Source organism: Bos taurus, chromosome 5 (assembly GCF_002263795.3).
Source record: "Bos taurus isolate L1 Dominette 01449 registration number 42190680 breed Hereford chromosome 5, ARS-UCD2.0, whole genome shotgun sequence".
In the NCBI taxonomy this organism is placed as follows: Eukaryota; Metazoa; Chordata; class Mammalia; order Artiodactyla; family Bovidae; genus Bos; species Bos taurus.
Window position 1 is genome coordinate 95191929 of NC_037332.1, and position 23750 is coordinate 95215678.

Below are 23750 nucleotides of genomic sequence, written 5' to 3' on the forward strand. Positions count from 1 at the left end.
GCCACTTTTAGTTCCTTCCCTAAAGGCAGTGTTCACAGTTTATTGATCCCAAGAGAAGACAGAATTGTGATAAGGGGATGAGAAAGAGCCCTGGTCCAAGGAAAGTTTTTCCAAAATTTCCTTTAATCCCATCCTTGCAATTCCATTAATATTCTTTTACCTTTCCAGTTATCCTGCTTGACCCCAACAATGTTGGGATGACTCCACATGAGTGGAGTTCAAGACCAGAATCTTGTTTGTTTTTTTTTTTTTTTTGAACTCATTTTAAGATTTTTCCTTTCTAATTTAGGCAAAAAATGATTTTGCTGCTGCCTACCTGGATGGAGTCTTGCTTTTTGGACATATGCTGAAGATATTTCTTGAAAATGGAGAAGATGTTACCACCTCTAAATTTGCTCATGCTTTCAGGAACATCACTTTTGAAGGTACCAGTTGCCTAAGAGCAAACTACACTTTACTTACAGTTTCTCCAAATATGCGCCCTGTAGACAGTAAAGAGAGGGTATGGCAATAGATGGGTCAACCGTTAAATACCTTTAACTTAACTGGAGCCAACAAATGTGCAAAAGTTCAGTTGTTGGGTAGAATGTTCTATATTTGTCATTATGTCTAGTTGGTTTCTTGTTATGTTCAAGTCCTCTATATTTTTTAACATATTTTCTATCTTGTTATCCTATTCATTGGAGAAAGTGGAGTGTTAAAATCTCCAACTATTATTGTATAAAGCAGTGCATGTGTGGTCAGTTGTGTCCAACTCTTTGCTATCCCATGGACTGTAGCCCACCAGGCTCCTCTGTCCATGGAATTTTCTAGGCAAGAATACTGGAGTGGGTTGCCATTGCCTACTCTGAGGGCTCTTCCCGACCCAGGGATCAAACCTGGGTCTCCTGCATCTCTTGCATTGACAGGCAGATTCGTGACCACTGGCACCACTATTGTAGAACAGTTTTGTGCCAATTTTTGCTTCATATATTTTGTTGGTCTGTTATTAGGTACATAAATGTTTGTACTTGTTTATATATTTTTGCTCTATTGAGTGTTTTATTAATATATACAGTGAAAATCTTTGTTTCTTATAAACTTTTTTGATTAAAAGTCTGATCAGTTTTATCTGATGTCAGTATATCCACCTCTGCTCTCTTGGTTAATACTTGCATGGCATATCCTTCTCCATCCTCTTGCTTTCAAACTATTTGTGTCTTGGGATCAAAAGTGAATCTCTTTATAGACATCAGATAGTTGGATCACTTTTTCATAATTTTCCAATTTCTATCTTTGGTTGGAGAATTTAATCGATTTACATTTGAAATAATTACTGATCAGTTCAGTCACTCAGTTGTGTCCGACTCTTTGCGACCCCATGGACTGCAGCACGCCAGGCCTCCCTGTCCATCACCAACTACCAGGATTTACTCAAGCTCATGTCCATTGAGTCAGTGATGCCATCCAACCGTCTCATCCTCTGTTGTCTCCTTCTCCTCCCACCTTCAGTCTTTCCCAGCATCAGGGTCTTTTCAAATGAGTCAGCTCTTTGTATCAGGTAGCCAAAGTATTGGAGTTTCAGCTTCAACATCAGTCCTTCCAATGAATATTCAGGACTGATTTCCTTTAGGATGGACTGGTTGGATCTCCTTGATGATAAAGAGATTTATTCTGTTATTTTGCTATTTATTTTTTATATACTGCATAGCTTTTTCATCCCCATTTTATCCATTACTGTCTTCTTTTGTATTTATTTCTTTACACTGAAATGTTTAAATTTTTTTCATGTGTGTTCTTTAGCTGTTTTCTTTGTGGTTACCATGGGGATTAGATCCTAAAATTATAACCCTCTAATTTGAATTTATACTGGCTTAACCTCAATAAATACAAAAACTCTGCTCTTTTAATAGCTCCATTCCCATCCCTCTCAGACATTGGTGTTGCAGAACTACATCCTTATACTTTGTGTCCAAATAGTAAACTAATTATTTTTTAAGTATTAGTCTCCTAGATTGTCAAAAACAAAAGGTAGAGTTACAAATCAAAGTTACAATAATACAAGTTTTAGACTAATTTTTTTAAACATATTCATTTCTTAAGTAATATAGAAAAGAAAAAATGGAATAACACATTGTTTTTATAATAATACTAGTTTTTGTAATCGCTTGCTGATTTACCTTTACTGAAATGTTTATTTCTTCCTATGGCTTCAAGGTACCATCTAGTGTTCTTTCATTTTAACCTCCTAGACTCCCTTGAGAATTTCTTGCAGGGAAGATTGGTTGGTAAAAATCTCTCAGCTTTTATTTATTTCAGAATATCTTACTCTCCTTTCACTTCTGAAGGACAGCTTTGTTGAATAACAGATTCTTAGTTGATTTTTTTTCTTTTAGCATTTTGAATATATCAGCCCACTGCCTTCTAACCTTCAGAATATACAGTGAGAAATCTGCTTTATAATCTTACTGAATATCCCTTGCTGCTGCTGCTGCTGCTAAGTCGCTTCAGTTGTGTCCGACTCTGTGCAACCCCATAGACGGCAGCCCACCAGCTCCCCTGTCCCTGGGATTCTCCAGGCAAGAACACTGGAGTGGGTTGCCATTTCCTTCTCCAAAGCATGAAAGTGAAAAGTGAAAGTAAAGTTGCTCAGTCGTGTCCAACTCTTCGCAACCCGGTGGACTGCAGCCTACCACACTCCTCCACCCATGGGATTTTCCAGGCAAGAGTACTAGAGTGGGGTGCCATTGCCTTATATGTTATCAATTACTTCTCTCCCTGCTGCTTTCAAAATTCTGTGTCTTTGGCTGTGGACGATTTGATTATGATGTGTCTTGGCATGGATTTCTTTAAATTCATTCTACTTGGCATTTGTTGAGCTTCTTGGATGTTTATATTCATATCTTTCATCAGATTTGGGACATTTTCAGCCATTATTTCTCTACCATTTTCTCTCTCTTTCTCTTCTCCCTCTGGGGCTTCCACAATGCATGTGTTGGTCTGCTTAGTGGTATTCCACAGGTCCTTTAAGGTCTGTTCACTTTTCTGCAATCTTTTTTATTTCTTTTCTTCAGATTTGGTGATTTCCATTGTCCTTTCTTCTAGTTCCAGCTTCCCTGGGGCTCAGACAGCAAAGAAGCTGTGCACAATAAGGGAGACCCGGATTCAGTCACTGGGTTGGGAAGATCCCTAAAGAAAGGACTGGCTACGCATTCCAGTATTTTAACCTGGAGAATTCCATGGACAGAGGAGCCTGTTGGGCTATAGTCCATGGGGTCATAAAGAGTCGGACACAATTGAGTGACTAACACTTTAACTTTCTTTTTTATCTTCAAGTTCACTAATTATTCTTCTGCCTTCTCAAATATGCCTTTGAATTTTTCATTTTAGCCTCTATACTTTTCAGTTCCAGAATTTATTTTTTTATGATTTCTATCTTTTTGCTAATATTTCCATTTTGTTCATACATCACTGCCTTGACTTTTCCCATGTCTTCCTTTAGGTATTTGAGCATTAAGGTAGTTGTTTTAAAACCTTTTTTCTAGTAGACCCACCATCACTTTCTCAGGGATAGCTTCCATTGGTTTATTTATTTTTTTCTACTGAGTAAATCATATTTTCCTGTTTCTTCATATGACTTATAATTTTGGTTGAAAACTGGACATTCAAATCTAATAATGTGGTAATCCTGAAAATCATCTGGGGAATGGTGAATTTTCTCCTTTTCAGGGTTTCCTGTTACTTGGTTTTGCTTTTTGTTTTTATTGTTGTAGGCCATCTCTGCTGAGGATCAGCCTGACATGGAAACCTGAGGTCTTCTCAGGTTTTCTGAGTCTCTGACTTCCCCTCGGCATGTGTAGTCACTTTCTAGTTTCCCCCATGTATGAAGTTGATTGAATGTTGCAGTCTTCAAGGCCTGGCTCTCCAGGGGGAAAAGAGAGAAACAAAGAGGGCACCAACCCTTTACATTCCTAGAAAGTCACGTCGGCAGTGGGGGACAGTCATATCAGCAATGGCCGGGGGTGAGAAGATGCAAAGACAGCGGCCCCCACCTTTTTACTTGCACCTCTGTGATCATTAGTAGTAATTAGCCACCTGCTAGCTGTACCTATAACCTGGAGCAATTAAATAATATCCCTGACCTCAGATTTCTCATCAGTAAAATGGAGATAATAACAATTTGTGTGTCGTGGTGTTTTAGGAGGATTAAAATGATCAGTGCATATAAGGCACTTAGCACAGAGCCTGGTACAGTAAACAATACTAGCTCTTATTTTGAACCATGTGAAATTGTTGATACTTGGTAATTTTTTTTTAACCTAACCGACCATTTCTTAGACTCATGCTATGTGGCTAAAATTTCATAGATGAGAAAACTGAGGCTCCAAGAACTCAATTTTCTCAGCGTGTTCAGCTAAGTGATAGTGAACTGATTTTGACCTTTTGGCAATCTACTTTAGGTTGTGCGGTGACTTAAACTCGGTGCCACTAGTTAATACTCTCAGCAAAAACTTGTCTTGAATCATCAGGAGAAATCTCCTGACTAATTACATTTAGTGTCATCATCCTAAAAACAGTGAAAGAGAGTTTTCCTTCTCTCTAAATAGCGTCTCTCATAGAAATATCCTTCAGTGATCTCAGAGCCAAGAACCAATGCCTTCTAATTACATCATTAAGGTCAACAATTTTTCAGTAAAATAGAACAATTGGAATCTGCTTTATGCCCTGTGTCAGGATGTAACTGGTCTTTCAGTCAGGACGTCAGTGATGGTCTCTAACTGTTTCTGATTTTGCCTTAGGGCATGTGGGTCCTGTGACTCTGGATGCCTGTGGGGATATTGACAATACCATGTACCTTCTGTACACCTCTGTGGACACCAGCAAAGTATGTTCTTATCAAGAACTTGGGATTAGGTGACTGGGTGAGGAGGGTTATCCTGAAAGGCAAGTCATAGAGAAGGACTAGGAGAAGTTATATTTAGAATCTACAAGTTAATTTCAGATTTACAATTATGCCCCTCTTGGGGCCATATTCCTTAAACATTTTCTCCCGTAGAACTTCTTATTCAGAATATCCACTCTATTTAGTATATAAAACATACCCACCCAGAAAACACTGATATGAAGACCAGACTATTGATGGGGTACCAATGAGAAAATTACAGGTTTTCTTTTTGGTGGTTGTTTTTTTTTTCTAAGAATTGTTTATTCATTTCCAAAACTAAAAATTTCAATGAAACATTCCCTGTTCTCTCCCTCTGCAATCTCATGAGAATCGTTAATTGTTTGATCCTTCAGGCACATAAAAATAGCCGTGTAATGTTATGCTTTATATTCACACACTATATATACATCTGGTATAGTATTGTGTGTGACTATAATACATATTATTATATTACTATGTAATATAGTTTATATTCTGCTGTCAAGTTAAGAGTGTAGTTTTGAGAATGTAAAACTTTGGTCCAGCATGTTTTGAGGGAGCAGTGGTGAATTTTAGAAGGATGATCATTTTGGAGATGGCTCTTACAACTGACTCAATATATGCAGCAGTAATTTAAGGATATATTAATATTTCTATTGTCACCTTGCCTCAAAAAGAAACTTTTTATAAGAAAGCACATTACAGCATAGAGATAGAAGAGATTCAAAAATCATGTAATTGATAGAACTTAAGGAATGTAGAATTCTCTAGCAGCCCCTTGACATGTATAAATATAATGAATTTTAACTATGGTGTATTTTCTCAAGCCATCATTTTTAATAGCAGTTTAATATTGTGGAAAACACTGGTGCCTCCCTTGTCATGTGACTTAGAGCTAGCCATTTAATTTTTCTTGCCTCTGTTTTCACATTTGTAAAATGAAAGACTTGAATTCTCTAAAGACCCAGAGAATGTCTATTGGGCAAGCATAATGTATGGTCATTAAAAACAGAAAACTATTCGGCCTAATAGTGTTCATGATGAGAACCAAGTAGATCCTAACTAGTTCCAAGCTGTGTATCATTTGTCTTGTTTCACTGAGAAATAGATATGGCAGATTCACTGTGCTGTACAGTGGAAACTAACACGCCATTGTGAAGCAACTATGCTCCAATAAAAATTAATTTAAAAAAATTCAAATGTCACTGGGAAGGATGGTGAATCTCATCAGAAGTCATTCTAAAGTGTCTTTATCTGTTCACCCTTCTTCTCTTTCATGCCCCAACACAGTACAAGGTTCTTTTGACCTATGACACCCGTGTGAACCAGACTAGCCCTGTGGATAAGAGCCCCACCTTCATCTGGAAGAACCACAAACTTCCTAATGATATTCCAGGCCAGGGTAAGAGATCCTTCGTGAATTTCCTTTCCCTGAAGTTGTTTTTTGGAGGAGAGTAAATTCTATGGTTTATGCAATTAGCTTGTGGTTTTATTTAGTTTAGTTTAGTTTTGTTTTACTTATTGTCTGAATAAGATGTGCCAGATTTGTAAATATGGACTTTACTTCTCTGCCCAGTGAATGATATTACAGTTCTGATAAAACACTGAAAATATTCCATTCTATTTTAGCTACACCTATCCTTAATATGTGTTCTATCCACCCTTTGACATAAATTTTCCTATAGAAAACTAGGTTTGGCAATTGGCAGAATGAACACAGAGACAATAGTCTTATTCCATTTACATTTTACTACAGGAAACTCAAGGAATGTATTCAGTGTGTTTCAAGCAAGGAATACTTGATGTCATCAGGCTGAGGGGTGGTCAGTGAGCTTGACCTCTAAATTCTCCCCTTTTGCCTTAGAGCACACATACTTGGGTCATAACGATGGTTACCTACCTACCTGAGGTGAGGTCCCATCATGTCATGAAAGCCCTGACAGGGCCAGACCTTCATCCGTGCAACTTGAAGTACAACTGTGTATAACCCTGACTATCACTAGACAGGCCAGCCAAGTGTCTCCTGAGCGACAGTCTCAGGACGCTCTGCCCTCGGCTGGCTTGGCCAAGGCTTTCCGCAATGAATAGTAAGTAATTCCACATTACTAATCAATTTTTAGGGAAAAAAGTTTAAATTTGAACAAATATTTATGTTCAAAGATGCAAAAAAAAAAAAAAGATGTAAACACTACTAATAAAATGACTTTTTTCGTTTTATTTTTATTGTAGAAAAATTCATGCACATGATTTTAAAATCTGAGAGTAGAAATATTCATAACAGAAAGTGAGTGTACCTAGTCCCGCCTCTGTGCATCCCTGGTCTTGTCCGTTCTGCTTAGTTTTTTGCATATTTCTAAATTATATGCATGTGTTTCTTGATTTATGAGATTTAGATGTTACCTATTTCTTGTATTGATAAATTAAAATTTAGTTCATTTTCATTAGGCATACTTTTCTCTAAGCTTTTCTCAATATAGTTCTGTCTTTTTGTCAATACATTTAGTGTTAATAATTTTACATTTGTAATTTTAATTAATATGCGTAAGCCTGGAGTTCTATCAAACATGTATAAAGCTTCTTGCTTCCCAAAGTTGTAGGATGAAGATGTTCATGTCTCTCTCCTTCCTTCTACCTCCTTCTCACCTCCCAAATTCTCCTGTATTTTTCTTTTATTTGTCAGGGCTGATAATATATATTTGCTAGCCATAGGAAGCCTTCTGTCGTTTACCTGTAAGTTGATTCTTTATGTTTAAAATTATTAAATATTTTCATTATTATTATTTTTCTAAGGCCCAATAGTGTGTCAGAATAACACTTCTCAGTATAGCTCCAATGTCTCTCCTTTGTGACACACGTGCACACAAATGGATTTTTTAAATGCCAAATTCTCCAAATATTTTAGTTTTATTTTTAGACTACACCTTCCTTGAACATTTATCCTTAGAGTTTGCCTATCTTTCATATTTTTGCTATAAGAAAAATACCTGTCTTCTTCACCATATTGCTATTATCGTCTAGCTTCTTATACACTGTCTATTGCTTGGAGTCCATCCTATTTTTTCTTCTTGAACCCTCTACCTTCTGAATAGAATAGGAAGTTAGAGGATTCAAGAGGCAGCCTGTGAGGCATGTGTGAACAATGACCTTCTTGTACAGTTTTATTATTGTCCTTCTCACTCTAGTCCTCTGCCCATGCAGAACTCTGCTTCAGTGCTTCGTTGGGTTGAATCCACATTTTCCTGAATTTACTTACTCTTCTGTGAATCTCTCAAACTCCGTCATCTATACAGCTTCACCTACATACTGAAAAATCAAATTCCTTACACTTCCCATTAACTTCCCTCAATGACGGGGTTGAGCTTGGAAAGGACCAGCGGGCAACTCTGTCACTTACTGTGCATTCCACACTGACCTACTTTTCCTCTGATTTGTTCTCTGAATTGAAAACCAATTGTCAGTTTCTTCCTTTATGAATCCTCCTTAGGTATATCAGTTTCAAAGACATCAGATAGTCTTCCCATCCAAATTCCGTGATGGAAACTATTTTATCTTCTTCTAACATTCGATGATTCCCATAAGAAAGTGTCAGTTGCTCAGTCATTTCCAACTCTTTTCGACCCCATGGACTATAGCCCACCAGGCTCCTCTGTCCATGGCATTCTCCAGGCAAGAATGCTAGAGTGGGTTGCCATTCCCATCTCCAGTAGTTCTTCCCAACCCAGGGATCGAACCCTGGTCTCCTGCATTGCAGGCAGATTCTTTACCATCTGAGCCATCAGTGAAGCCCTCCCATAAGAAAAAAATGTATAAACTATAAGGGTAACTGAAATAATGCCACTTTGGAGGCACATTCCAAACAATTTTCTTCACAGAACAAAGATGCAGCATCTCTATTACCAATGAAGAGATTAAAAAAGGATATCTTTTCTAAATTTAATTTTTAAAATTTATTTTCGTTTTTCTGTCAGTTCAGTTCAGTCGCTCAGTCGTGTCCGACTCTTTGTGACCCCATGGACTGCAGCATGCCAGGATTCCCTGTTTATGACCAACTCCCAGAGCTTACTCAAACTCATGTCCATCAAGTTGGTGATGCCATCCAACCATCTCACCCTCTGTTGTCCCCTTCTCCTCCCACCTTCAGTCTTTCCCAGCATCAGGGTCTTTTCAAGTGAGTTAGTTCTTCGCATCAGGTGGCCAAATTTTTGGAGTTTCAGCTTTAGCATCAGTCCTTCCAATGAATATTCAGGACTGATTTCCTTTAGGATGGACTGGTTGGATCTCCTTGCAGTCCAAGGGACTCTCAAGAGTTGTCTCCAACACCACAGTTCAAAAGCATCAATTCTTTAGTGCCCGGCTTTCTTTATAGTCCAACTCTTACATCCATGCATGACTATTGGAAAAACCATAGCTTTGACTAGACAGACCTTTGTTGCAAAGTAATGTCTCTGCTTTTTAATATGCTGTTAGGTTGGTCATAGCTTTTCTTCCAAGGAGCAAGCATCTTTTAATTTCATGGGTGCAATCACCATCTGCAGTGATTTTGGAGCCCCCCAAAAATCAAGTCAGCCACTGTTTCCATTGTTTCCCTATCTGTTTGCCAGGAAGTGATGGGACCGGATGCCATGATCTTAGTTTTCTGAATGTTGAGTTTTAAGCCAGCTTTTTCACTCTCCTTTTTCACTTTTATCAAGAGGCTCTTTAGTTCTTCTTCGCTTTCTGGCAAGAGAGTGGTGTCATCTGCATATCTGAGGTTATTGATACTTCTCCATTCAATCTTGATTCCAGCTTGTATTTAATTCAGCCTGGCATTTCACATATGTACTCTTCATATAAGTTAAATAAGCAGGGTGACAATATACAGCCTTGACATACTCCTTTACCAATTTGGAACCAGTCTGTTGTTCCATGTCCAGTTCTAACTGTTGCTTCTTGACCTGCATACAGATTTCTCAGGAGGCAGGTCAGGTGGTCCGGTATGCCCATCTCTTTCAGAATTTTCCACAGTTCGTTGTGATCCACACAGTTAAAGGCTTTGGCATAGTCAATAAAGCAGAAGTAGATGTTTTTCTGGAGTTCTCTTTCTTTTTTGATGATCCAGCAGATGTTGGCAATTTGATCTCCGATTCCTCTGCCTTTTCTAAAACCAGCTTGAACACTTGGAAGTTCACAGTTAACATACTATCGAAGCCTGGCTTGGAGAATTTTTAGCATCACTTTGCTAGCATATTAGATGAGTGCAATTGTGTGGTAGTTTGAGCATTCTTTGGCATTACTTTTCTTTGGGATTGGAATGAACACTGACTTTTTCCAGTCCTGTGACCACTGCTGAGTTTTCCAAATTTGCTGGCATATTAAGTGCAGCACTTTCACAGCATCATCTTTTAGGATTTGAAATAGCTCAACTGGAATTCCATCACCTCCATAGCTTTGTTCATGGTGATGCTTCCTAAGGCCCACTTGACTTTGCATTCCAGGATGTCTGGCTCTAGGTGAGTGATCACACCATCGTGGTTATCTGGGTCATGAAGATCTTTTTTGTATAGTTCTTCTGTGTAGTCTTGCCAGCTCTTAAAATCTTCTGCTTCTGTTAGGTCTATACCATTTCTGTCCTTAATTGTGCCCATCTTTGCATGAAATGTTCCCTTGGTATCTCTAATTTTCTTGAAGCGATCTCTAGTCTTTCCCATTCTGTTGTTTTCCTCTATTTCTTTACACTGATCACTGAAGAAGGCTTTCTTATCTCTCCTTGCTATTCTTTGGAACTCTGCATTCGAATGAGTATATCTTTCCTTTTCTCCTTTGCCTTCAGCTTTTCTTCTTTTCTTAGCTATTTGTAAGGCCTCCTGAGGCAACCATTTTGCCTTTTTGCATTTATTTTCCTTGGGGATGGTCTTGATCCCTGCCTCCTGTATAATGTCACAAACCTCCGTCCATAGTTCTTCAGGCAGTCTGTCCTTCAGACCTAATCCCTTGAATCTATTTGTCACTTCCATTGTATAATTGTAAGGGATTTGATTTAGGTCATACCAGAATGGGGGCTTCCCTGGTAGCTCAGTTGGAGAGTCTGACTGCAATGCAGGGGACCTGGGTTCGATCCTTGGGTCGGGAAGATCCCCTGGAGAAGGAGATGGCAACCCACTTCAGTATTCTTGCCTGGAGAATCCCATGGACAGAGGAGCCTGGCAGGCTACCTTCTATGGGGTCGCAAGAGTCAGACACGACTGAGTGACTAACTGCACAGCTTGCATAGCTGAATGGTCTAGTGTTTTTCCCTACTTTCTTCAATTTAAGTCTGAATTTGACAATAAAGAGTTCATGATCTGAGCCACAGTCCACTCCCAGTCTTGTTTTTGCTGACTGTATAGAGCTTCTTTGTCTTTGGCTGCAAAGAATATAATCAGTCTGATTTTGGTATTGACCATCTGGTGAAGTCCATGTGTAGAGTCTTCTCTTGTATTGTTGGAAGAGGGTGTTTGCTATGACCAGTGCATTCTCTTGGCAAAACTCTGTTAGCCTTTGACTTGCTTCGTTTTGTACTCCAAGGCCAAATTTGCCTGTTACTCCAGGTATGTCTTGACTTCCTACTTTTGAAGTACTTCCTACTTTTCCTACTTTTTAAAAATTTTTCATTTTTAATTGGCGGATAATTGCTTTACAGTGTTGTATTGGTTTCTGCCACACATCAAAGTGAATCAGCCATAAGTAGATATATGTCCTACCCATCTTGAACCTCCTTCCCACCCCCTATCCCAACCTACCCCTAAATTTAATTTTTATTTTATACTGGCATATAGTTGATTTACAATATTGTGTTAGTTTCAGGTGTGCAGTAAAATGATTCAGTTGTACATATACATATACCCATTCTTCTTCAGATTCTTCACCCATGTAGGTTATTACAGAACATTGAGTTCTCTGTGTTATACAGTAGGTCCTTGTTGATTATCTGTTTTATATATAGTATTGTGTATATGTTCATTCTCATTTATCCTTCCCTCCCACCTTTCCCCTTTGGTAACTGTAAGTTTGCTTTCTGGGTCTGTGAGTCTGTTTCTATTTTGTAAATAAGTTCATTTGTATCATTTAAAAATTTTTTTTCTCAAGATCATTTTGATGTGGACCATTTTTAAAGTCTTTATTGAATTTTTTAATATATTACTTAAGTTTTATGTTTTGGGTTTTGGCCACGAGGCATATGGGATCTTAGCTCTCCGACCAGGGATCAAACCCACATCCCCTACATTGGAAGGTGAAGTCTTCCACTTCACCAGTGGGTCACTAGGGAAGTCCGTGTATCATTTTGGCTTTTTTAGATTACAAATACAAGTGTTATCATATGACATTTGTCTTTCTCTAAGAAACAGGTATCTTAAAAGATCTCTCCCTTTCCACTTGCTGAAATTGTCTTATACAACTAGAATCTTGTGAAATGCATTTGTTCTCTTTTCAGGGGTCCTTCCTAGCGTAGTTTTCACCGTCTTTTCTGCCACAGGCCCTCAAATGCTGATGATTGCCGTCTTCACGCTTGCGGGGACAGTGGTCCTGCTGCTTCTCATCGCTCTCCTGGTGCTCAGGTACCTGCCGGCTAACCTGCGGTGCTCATCTCTCAGGCGGAGGGGTGGGTGAGAGCGGGGCATCTGATGCCTGTTGATAGTATACATTCACAGGAAGGTCTCTGGACAGAGCTAAGATTACAAAGGCATTCTGCATCGAAAAGTCTATCTAAGGCAGATGACTACTGAGCGGATGAATTAGAGCTTGCCATCAGAGACATGCATGTGTTTGTGCTAAGTTGCTTGAGTCATGTCCAACTCCTTGCGTCCCTATGGACTGTAGCCCACCAGGCTTCTCTGTCCATGGGTTTCTCCAAGCAGGAATACTGGAGTGGGTTGCCATGCCCTCCTCCAGGGAGTCTTCCTGAGACACATGAACTCAAATCTCAGTTCTGAGATTAACCAGTTGTGCAATCTTAACTGTGTTATTGGCAACTTAAACATGTTACTTGGCTTCAGTATCCTCATCTGAACTGTTGTGGGGAATTGAAATAAAGTCTGTATAATGACCATAGAATTGGCATTCTGTAGGTGGAAATGGCTATTTCTGCTCTTTTTTTAATACATTATGGGAAATTTCAAAGTCGCTCTATTATATACTTTCAGGCTGAAGAGGCTTTGTTGTTGTTGTTTAGTTAAGTATTTAGTTAAGTACTGTTGTCATTGTTTAGTTAAATATTTAAGTGTTGTTGTTGTTAAGCATTTAGTTAAGTATTACATACTTTCAGGCTGAAGAAGCTGTGTTGTTAAGTCCTGACTGAATCTTTTTGCAACCCCGTGGACTGAAGTCCACCAGGCTCCTCTGGCTGTGGGATTTTCCAGGCAAGAATACTGGAGTGGGTTGCATGTTCTCCTCCAGGGGATCTTCCCAACCCAGGAATCAAACTGAGTCTCCCATGTTTCCTGCATTGCAGGCAGATTCTTTATCTGCTGGGCCATGAGGGAAGCCCCCCCCATCAGAGCTGTAGATGTCAACTAATGGTCAGAAATGGAATGGCATAATAAAAGAGCATCATAAAAGCCTGTGGGTTGGTTGTGTTCCTTTCACAGAAAATATAAGAGAGAACACGCGCTTCGTCAGAAGAAGTGGTCCCACATTCCTCCTGAAGACATTTTTCCCCTGGAGTCCAACGAGACCAACCACGTTAGCCTAAAGGTAAGGCGCCCCTGACCTGGGCAAGAATGCACGGGCTGGCGCAACTCCCCAGGGATCTGAGGAGACTTTGGTCCATGGTACAGAACGTGCCAGGCAGGGTCATTTGTTTCAGAATCCAAGACCTAGATGTTAGAATCCTCAGCTTCCTGCCTTTCCCTTGATTCTTCATGGTGCTACTTGATCCAGTGAACACTTTGGTGGAGGCTGTGGTATGGTGTGTTACTCGTTTTTTGCATGTGACCCAGAATAGGAGTGCAGACAGGGAGGATTTGTCATGGAAGGGATATAGGAATGGGTAGGGCATCTGAGTTCCCCTAAACCTTGGGGAACTACTCTCTCACACTCAGGACATGTGACTCACTTTCTCCCTGCTGAAGAAAGAATCCTTTGCCCACACTTGCGCTCAGCCAGGAAGGCTCAGCAGCCACCAGCAACACTGCCTCCCATGGGCGGCGGTTAATTCAGGACCTGAGTGGACTTATCTCCTCCTCACCAGGACCTCAGGAGATGAACTTTATCACCCTAACTTTGCTGATGAGGAAAATGAAGGACAAAGAGTCGAGCAGCGGGGCCCGGTCACACACACTAGGGAATCAGGTTACTGCAGATGTAACCCGCCAGCTCTTCTGAGCATTTCTCATGTGCCTGATGCCTGGACCTGTTTCATTGTTTCTGAGCTCTTTGAGGCAACGGGGCTAGAATTTCAAGAATGGGGCACAGTCTGAACCCACCCTCTGTAAGTGTGACACTAACACTTAACCATCAGAGGTTTTTCTGGGTTTTTTTCGGATTTTAATTTATTTTTGACCGCCCTGGGTCTTCGCTGCTGCTCCCGGGCTTTTTCTAGTTGCAGCGAGCGAGGGCTACCCTCTAGTTGCGGTGCTCGGGCTTCTCATTGCGGTGGCTTCTCTTGTCACAGAGCACAGGCTCTCAGGCACAGGCTCAGTAGTTGGGGCACCCAGGCTTAGTTGCTCCATGGCATGTGAGATCCTCCCAGACCAGGCATCAAACCCGTGTTCCCTGCATTGGCAGGGCAGATTCTCAACTACTGGACCACCAGGGAAATCCCAGTGGTTTTATACCAAAGCAAACTAGGGGGTGGAGTCCCAGAACCTCCCCATGAAGGAATGAGCGGGGTCCCTTGGAATAGGGCCAAGCCGACAGGACAGCATGACTTGAGACACCTCCCTCCTTAGAATCGCAAAAATAAAATTGCCACATGAGTCAGGTTTGTGTTTGGAGCCTTTCCACCACCTCTCTGGGCACCCCACCCCAAATCCTGCACACGGATTTGGGTGAGGACTAGGCCTCCCTTTCCTCCAGAAATGGTCCATGCACCAAAGTAACACTCCTATTACATCCTGAGCCACAAAAATAAAAATGCTATTGACAAGGACCAGGAACTTCCCCAGCAGTCCAGTGGTTAGGACTCCACACTTCCACTGCAGTGGGCACAGGTTTGGGTCCCAGTCAGGAAACTAAGATTCCCCCATGCTTTGCAGTGTGACCAAAAAAATAATTAATTTTTTAAAATTTTAAAATTAAGAAAAGATCTATTTCAGGCACGTGTCAGGAAGAAATCAATGAATACTCTCTTTGAAAATCCAATAATCTTACAGTCATTTACATTTCACATTGCATCTTTCCATTTGATTCTCATCAAAACCTATGACTGTAATTGTAAACGATTGTAAGATCATTGGATTTTCAAAGAGAGAATTCATCGACCTGAATGACTTAATGGCAGTACCCTAGGAAGGGAGGAGGAGACCTCTAGAAGGAGTGAACGGTCCCCGTCTCTGGTGTGACTCCAGTTTGGGCTCCCACCCACTTCTGCCCAGGTCCCACCACGGCTCCACCCCTCACAAGCCTCCCCCACCGCCTTAGAACCCTGTACTACACTTTGTTCTTTTGAGTTAAGCCTAAAACATTGTGTTGCTATGTGTTTTATTAAAATGTAAATATACTCCTAAGAGTATAACTCATCTACCCCTTGTTGGATATGACAGAATTTTTATGAGTTAATTCATCATTAGCCACTCACCTGGCTAAGGAGGAGGTCTTTGGGACAAGTTGCCATGAGGAGGAAGGTTAGAAGTGATTCAGAGCATGGGGAGTCATTGTTATGCCGAGTTACAGACCAGCTGGGGAGCAGGCGACCAGGGATTAGCTGTAAGAAGAGGTTTACCAGTGCTGAGAATAAGACAGGACTGGAAGAAGACCCACAGGGATCGACCAGAGTCAGGAGAGGGGAAAATGCCACGTGACTGGACAGGCAATGGTTCGAGCTCTGGGTCAGGAAGCAAGAGTCAGGGGCGAGATCATGAAGAACGTATCCCAAGCTAGAATGGAGAGGGTCAGCAAACCAAGCAGCCAGAGGGAGAGATGTCAGCAAAGTTCGAGGGGAAGGCAGCAGACAGAAAATAGTGATAAAGATGCAGAGGATTCATTTGAGGATAAAACACCTTTGCTTGTAAGAAAGTGTCACCACCTTGGTCTCATTTGATCCCGAAGTATCCCTGTAAGTTAGGATTGCCCAAATAAGGGACTGAGGTTCAAATGGTTTAAATGACACAATCAAGGCTTGAGAGGGTAAAAAGAACACTGGACGAGAAGTCACACTCAGGTTCCATACATTCTCGGGTGACACATGGTGCCATGTAACCCTTTGTACCTCACAAATAAAATGAGAAACAGGAGAAGGGGAGACAAGTGATGTTTATTAATCTGTGCTGTGCCAGGCATCATGCATGGAATTGGATATTATTTATTTCACTCACATTTTCAAAATGTCCCTATGAGGTAACTTTTAACAAATAAAATACATCACAGGTTTTTATAAGAATTGAATGGAAAGATGCAATGGTTCATAATCTTTTTTGCCTTTCGAGTAGCAGACCAAGAGCCTCAAGTGTGTGTGTGTTTGTGTGTGTGTGTGTGTGTGTGTTGTGTTTCAGTCAATATTTAACTTCTTTTCAAATTAATTACTGGGATTTCCGTTATGGTCCTGGGGCTAAGACTCTGAGCTCCCAATACAGGGGGCCCAGGTTCAATACCTGGCCAGAGAACTAGATCCCACAGGCCACGCCTAGAACTAGATCCCCCATGCTGCAACTAAGACCCAGCACCGCCAAATAAATGACTGGCTTCTGTTGACAAACCAGCTGATCTCGCAACTCCAGGCTGAACCCTGAGCTGATGTGGCTGCCTCCTTAAGCCCCAGCAAGGTGTCCTCACTTGCACTGCTACTTGGGCCTTGAGGCATGAGTTCACAACTCAGATGCCAAACATGATTCTCTGAGAGCATCTGTCCGTAGCTATAGGCAGTGGTTCCCAATAGTCTGGGAGGCTGGGCAGGAAGGAAGCAAAGGAAGTTCTGGCTGAAATAGGCTACGAGAAGAAGGGGGAGAAAACCGAGTTAAGTGTGCGGCTGGTGGATACTTGGAAGGAAGGTACCGTTGGAGGGGGGAGGGGAGCATGAGAGGGGACACAGGACAATTATAACAGTTTTTCTGAGCCTGCCTGGCATGCTGTGAACCAACTGCAGTAGACACAGGCAGTCTCTCTCAGCCTTTGACCGGCAGATGGGGAGCCAAGACGTGGAGTCTCTGGAATAATTAGCTTGTTCTTGTGCCAGATCGATGATGACAAGAGGCGAGACACAATCCAGAGACTGCGACAGTGCAAATACGACAAAAAGGTGACTAGTCTCCTTTGCTTTTCTGAAGAGCCAATCAGGGATACGTGCTGGGCCTTCTGACTCGTTGTGGCCCCAGCTCTGATGTCGGCGGTGTGATGGCCGGGGTCCCGGAGCTGACCCAAGGGGTGCTGTTAGAGCCTTTCACAGGGCTGGGTAGGGCTCTGCTTCACCGCTTACAATATTCTCAAGTCCTGGGTATACTGAAGAAAAAATAAAATTTTTAAGAGGGGGAGAGTGTAGGAAGGAAAAGGAAAAAGAATAGATTCAGAGCAGTCCAGGCAACCCTGTTTTGTATTTTGAATCACTGCGGTGGGGATGTGACAATCCCATAGCAGGGTTTTGTGTCTCCCCTCCTTCCTCCTTCCCTCCCTTCTTTCCTGCCTTCCTTCCTCCTTTTTTCACTTAATTATTTTAAAGAAACATTCTCATGTGAGCCTGCCACATCCCAGGCACTAGGCACCAGGGATATAAGCAGCAGTAAAAGAATGTTACCACTTTCAAGAGCTTACAGTAGAGTGGGAAGATAGTCATGTGAGCAGATGATTATAACATGCATACAGCGGTCATCCTACACTATCTCCTTAATTCAATTGATCTTTGCAGCGAGTGATTCTAAAGGATCTCAAGCACAATGATGGCAACTTCACTGAGAAACAGAAGATAGAATTGAACAAGGTATGCTTACTTAAGACCTTTAAGTGAGAAATAACTTTACTCTGTTTTCCCCAAGCATTGAGGTCCCTGGTGGAGCAAGGTGTTATTAGGGAGTCCTGACAGAGAAACCTGCTGACCAGGAATGAGTGACCATACTTCTTGTTGAAAATCCTCCCCCCAAATTTTGTCAAAGATGTTTGATGGTACAGAACATGCTGGCATATCCTAGAAAGTGGTCCTGATGTGATGGGAGAGTAGTCAAAGGTTTGTATCCAGGTCCTCTTGCTGACAAAAGAAAGGCCATGAAGTCAGATTAATGCCAAGTGCAGAAGGAGATGCACCGATGCTTCATTGTATCAAGAGCAGTAGTATATCTTCCCAGAGATCTGAGACACAGCATGTTTTATTAGTATATTATTAGTTTTTAACCAGGTGCTCTTTTCTGGCTGAGCTGCTTTGTAAATGAGTGTGTTATGTCTTAGTTGCTTCAGATTGACTATTACAACCTAACCAAGTTCTACGGCACAGTGAAGCTTGATTCCACGATCTTTGGGGTGACTGAGTACTGCGAGAGAGGATCCCTCAGGGTAAGAAACCAGAATCATTTCCAATTTCCTAGCCAGCCAACCATGTGCAAAAAAAAAAAAAAATGTGTAGTAGAAATTTTAAATGCTCACTCAGTGAAATAATAACAGCAGAGAGTTATCAGGAAAAATGTATGGGCCCATATGCTTATCAAACTAGATCACTCAGATTTTGTCCATTTATCCCTATTATATCATTATAAGTGAAATGAAAGTCACTCAGTTGTGTCCAACTCTTTGGGACCCAGTGGACTGTAGCCTGCCAGGCTCCTCTGTCCATGGAATTCTCTAGGCCAGAATACTGGAGTCGGTAGCTGTTCCCTTCTCCAGGGGATCTTCCCAACCTAGGGATCGAACCCAGGACTCTCACATTGCAGGCGGATTCTTTACCAGCTGAGCTACCAGGGAAGCTCAAGAATACTAGAGTGGGTAGCCTGTCCCTTCTCCAGGGCATCTTCTTGACCCAGGAATTGAACTTGGGTCTCCTGCTTTGCAGGCGGATTCTTTACCAGCTGAGCTAACTAGCTAAAAAATATTCAGGAGTGTAGACTTGAAAAAACAAAGAACAAATGTGGAAATGTGGAAAAGTGATTGCCTCTCCATTCATTTTATTTTACTTGCATATTTGCTTTTGTATTAAGAGAAAACTGGATGGTTATTAGGAAAAAAATGTAGATTTAAAAATGTATGTATGGCATAAACTCAAATTTATCCTCAAGGGAAAAAAATCATAGCCCTAAATGCTGTTCTCTCTTTTAAAAACTAATCTAAATATAACTATGGCCTAAAGGAAAGGAAACCACAATTCAATTATTATAAAACTGATAAAATTTTAAAGTGCATTCTTGAGTTGTTTATTTTTTAAAAACTACAAAATGTACAAGCCTCTTATACTTCTAATTAAATCTTTAAAGTAAGCCTAAAAATAAAATGAAAATAAAAAATAAAGCTATGAAAAGATGCTTTCAATTATGAAAGAATATATCATGACTATTAAATTATAAAGTCTAAAAAAGGGAAAATTTTCAGAAACAATATAATTATGAAAACCTGACTCAAGTAAAAACTTAAGGACGTCAATAATGATAGAAGACATTAACTTTCCATTACAAAGAAAACCAGATTCAGTTTAATTTTTCTAAACTCCATGAATAATTCTCATTGTCTATATAAACACTGTTCTAACGTTAAAGAAAAACATGAACATCTTCTAAATTCATTTAACATTCAACAAGGCTAGCATAAAGTTGATACTAAAATGTGATTAAAGACTAATGTCATTTATCAATATAAATGGAAAAATTATAAACGCAATACAGGTAACTCTAAGCCAAGTCATATATGAAAAGCATAAAACAGTTAGATATGGTTAGTTCTATGAATGGAAAAAATATTACTCTAATGTATCATATCAAAAGGTCTTTGAAGAAAGGCTATATAAGATCATTTTAACTGGTGCTGAAAATGTTCATTTAAATTGCTGCTGATACAATAAAACAAACACACATTCCTAATAATAATAATTTCAAGTCTCTCAAAATTAGAAATACTTTCTATATGAGGGCTAGACCATATCTGAATCATTTGGTTTCAACGTGACAAAATATTTAGATACACCAGTAAGTGAAGATTATCACAGAGGACATTTTCATAAGGAGAAGAGATAAACAAATAAACAAAAGCCATATATCAGGTGCTAAGGGAAGAGTCTGTCTGCTTATAACTCCCCTCCCTTAAACTGACTGGTTACCCACTGCTGCAGCAACCTCATCTGAAACAACAATGACTTTGGGCCCTTTTTTGGAAATTACTGGTACAGTACCTAAGTTAAAACTGGGCTTTTTCCCCAGACAAGAAACTGTTGTTAGGTTTTCAGTTAGGGTCCTGCTTACAGTTTTACTGTGAACAATTAGCTTAGTTTAAATACCCTGCATCTTGATACAACCATCACCATGTTAATACTATGAGTTCAAAACTCTAGGTCATATAGTTAATACAGAAATTCAAGAGCTCTGTCTTAATGACAGAGGACTTAATAAACGGACGGAACACTTAGAGCTATTAAACCAATTGATGCAATTGGTCTTCTAAGTAAAAATGAAATCCTACCTAAGGGATTTTCTGATAGCAATTCCTTGTTGGAAAACACTAGTGTAATTTTGATGATACAGAGCCTGCAACCCAGGCACTTGTGAATCAGGCTCACCAGCCTACTCTCCTGGCAGGTACCTGCTCATTCCTTTACCACTATCTGGTGAAGAACCAGGATTTGGGATTTGTGGGCATCTCGTGCTCATCTCCTTGTGATAAAGAACCACCCAGTGTTTCTTAGAGAGAAAAGAAACATATGTTCAAGAAAACCAGGAGAATGGAGTTCCAGCTTGTTCCTGAGCCCAAGAATTCATGATCAGAAGATCATTATTGGACCTTCCCTGGTGGCCCACTAGTTAATACTTCACGCTTCTACCACAGCGGGCATGAGTTCAGTCCCTGGTTGGGCAACTAAGATCCCACATGCCTTGGGGTGTGATCAAAATGTTAAAAAATAAAAAACAAAAGAAGATCATTATTGGCCTGTAAGAATCTCTCCACAGTGGTATCCTTTAGACGACTCATCTTCCTTTTCTTTTTCTCCTGCTCAGGAAGTTTTAAATGACACAATTTCTTACCCTGATGGTACATTCATGGACTGGGAGTTTAAGATCTCTGTCTTGTATGACATTGCTAAGGTAAGAGACCCACAGACACGAAAGATATTTATGAAAGTTAAATCTGGAAAACAGACCTAGCCAGCTATCGCGTCGGTTTCTTCATCTGTAAAATGATAATGAAAGAGTGCCTGTGTCATGGGGTTTTTGGGAAGATTTTATGAAACAACACATGGGCTTTGTATAAGGCCTGACAAGCAAGTACTCAATATATATATACTGACTTATTATTTTTATTATTAAATTCTTTCTACACTGAGTTGCAGGCACACACTTTCATAGATTTGCTGGAAGTAAAAAAAAAAAAAAATCACATAAAGTTTCAGGGAAGATAACTGAATCTTCACCTTAATGTAAGAGAAAATATAAGGGCAGGCATTCGTCTTGCATGAGGTAATAAAAGATTTGGACATGTATATTTCCTAGACATGCTATGAAAAGGAAGTGGATACCAGTAACTAGGGCCCCATTCAACAATGAAGAAAAACCAGTCCCAGGAGTGAGGTATCTGATACAGTCTTAAATCATCTGAAAGACACATAGCATCGGAATCAGTTGGGGAAGAAAACGTAATACTATATGTTATTTGCCTCAGTTCACTCCCAGGACCAAGGCTGAACACTAGTGTCTGCAGTACCACCACCTCTGGCCGCCAGGGGGAGACACAACAGCCAAAAAAGAACTTCCTCTTTCAAAACTGAATGAAAAATTGTTTCAAAATAGATTGAAAGCAATTAGATTTTAAGAAATAATCTAACCTAACCTCTCCCTTCAGGAAGGCAAAGCCTTATTATTCATATTATTTTCATATTCATATTGAGGTAGCAGAGAACCAGAGACATACCCAAGGTCACAGACTGAATAAGTGGTAAGCAAAAACACTTTAAAAAAAAAAAAACGATCAATCTTTGCTTCATATTGTCTGCAGCTACTTAATCAGAGTCTTTAGACTTCAAAACTGTATGCAGTACTTAGGCAAATATTAGGGCTTTAACAGTATTTTATAAAGTTAATGGAGTTAAATTTAAAACTCGACGGTGATTCTGTCCACATGTCGAAATGATTTCACCAAGCCATCTCTTTCCTGAAAAGGACAGAGCAGCTGAGCAATGTCATATCTCTTTGTTTTCCTGTCATCTGAAAAACTACAGGGAATGTCATATCTGCACTCCAGTAAGACAGAAGTCCACGGCCGTCTGAAATCGACCAACTGCGTGGTGGACAGTAGAATGGTGGTGAAGATCACCGATTTTGGCTGCAATTCCATTTTGCCTCCAAGAAAAGGTCTGTCATGAATGAAATTTTCACTAGTTTCCCACTTAAACACTTTTCTTTTTTAATTTTTGCAAAAGTCCATGTAAAGTGTTCAGGAAATGGTGATACTGACCAGAAAAAACACTTCCGTAAGAGGCAGTAGCTGGCTCATTTCCCAGCATTACCTCGTTCTCGTGTTCAGCATGTGCTTGTCAAGTTGAACAGATCTCCTCTGTGGGTTTCCTTCATCTGTGTGTCCCTTGATTTAACGGAGAAATCATGAAGGAGTTATTGGCTTGTGGAGGCAGGACTGTGTGGAAAAATACAGAAAGTTAGAGCCATAGGAGACATCAGAAATCCCCTTATTGTTCAATTTTGTCCTCTTTTATAGAAGACAGAACTAAAGTTCAGAGAGGCTAAGAGAATTGCCCAAAAAAATAGAGTATAAGACTGAAGACCCCTTTCCAAATTCTAGACATCATTCATTTATCTGTGGTAATGATAAGAAATGATGATGCTTAGAAAAAAGTCTTATCGGTAAAATATATTCTTATTTATCCCTTTCAGGAGTGGTGATGGGGGTCAAAAAAAACTATTTGTAAAGTATCAAGGGCTTTTCATGTTGAACGTTTGCCGTCCTTTATTAGAGCTCAGGGTTTAACAGCCTTAGAGGGCTAGGACTCATATATGCCTCAAAATACCACTAAATTCCTCAAAAACTAAATTCTACCTCTAATCCTATTTTTGCACTCCTTTTAGTTTTCCATAATAGACGAAAACTTACAATCCTGCACCCACTTCTTTAGCTATGTCAGGGATGCTAAGACATTGGACTAAATCTGGTTAGTGCTTACTGAGAACCTGCCGTGTGCCCAGGTTCATCGTGGAGAGAGCAAAGCCCCTTTGTGAAATGACTCACCAGGACACAAAATCAGATGACTTGCAGATCCCAGCCTACCCTCCTGAACATCCAGTTATATGAGCCTATCTGTGGGGTCGGTTACCTGAAATCTTAGCATAAGTAAATTTACTTCCCTCTCCTACAAGCCCAACCATTAGGATCCATTTTTAATGAATCACAAGCCACATCAATTCACAAGACATAAATCTGAAAAGGCAGTGAACACTTGGATGGAAAGCCAAATGAGGAATGTGTGCTTTATCATAAGCATCTCACTATACCTAAACACACGAATCTGTTGATTTATTTAATTGAAACTGCTTAAGGTAGAAATCTT

At 40.2% G+C, this 23750-nt stretch overlaps 1 protein-coding gene across 8 annotated transcripts in view; it reads left to right on the forward strand.

Annotated features, from left to right (window-relative positions):
* GUCY2C (guanylate cyclase 2C) overlaps positions 1-23750 on the forward strand; it is a 101077-nt gene that overhangs the window by 54658 nt on the left and 22669 nt on the right. For 7 of the 8 annotated variants that reach the window (XM_059886118.1, XM_059886120.1, XM_059886116.1 and 4 more), the window contains 10 exons: positions 290-425; positions 4779-4864; positions 6194-6305; positions 12354-12477; positions 13507-13612; positions 17250-17312; positions 17916-17987; positions 18449-18553; positions 21193-21279; positions 22410-22542. In XM_059886118.1, coding sequence (XP_059742101.1) covers positions 290-425; positions 4779-4864; positions 6194-6305; positions 12354-12477; positions 13507-13612; positions 17250-17312; positions 17916-17987; positions 18449-18553; positions 21193-21279; positions 22410-22542 — 1024 coding nt within the window. 8 annotated transcript variants of the gene reach the window in all.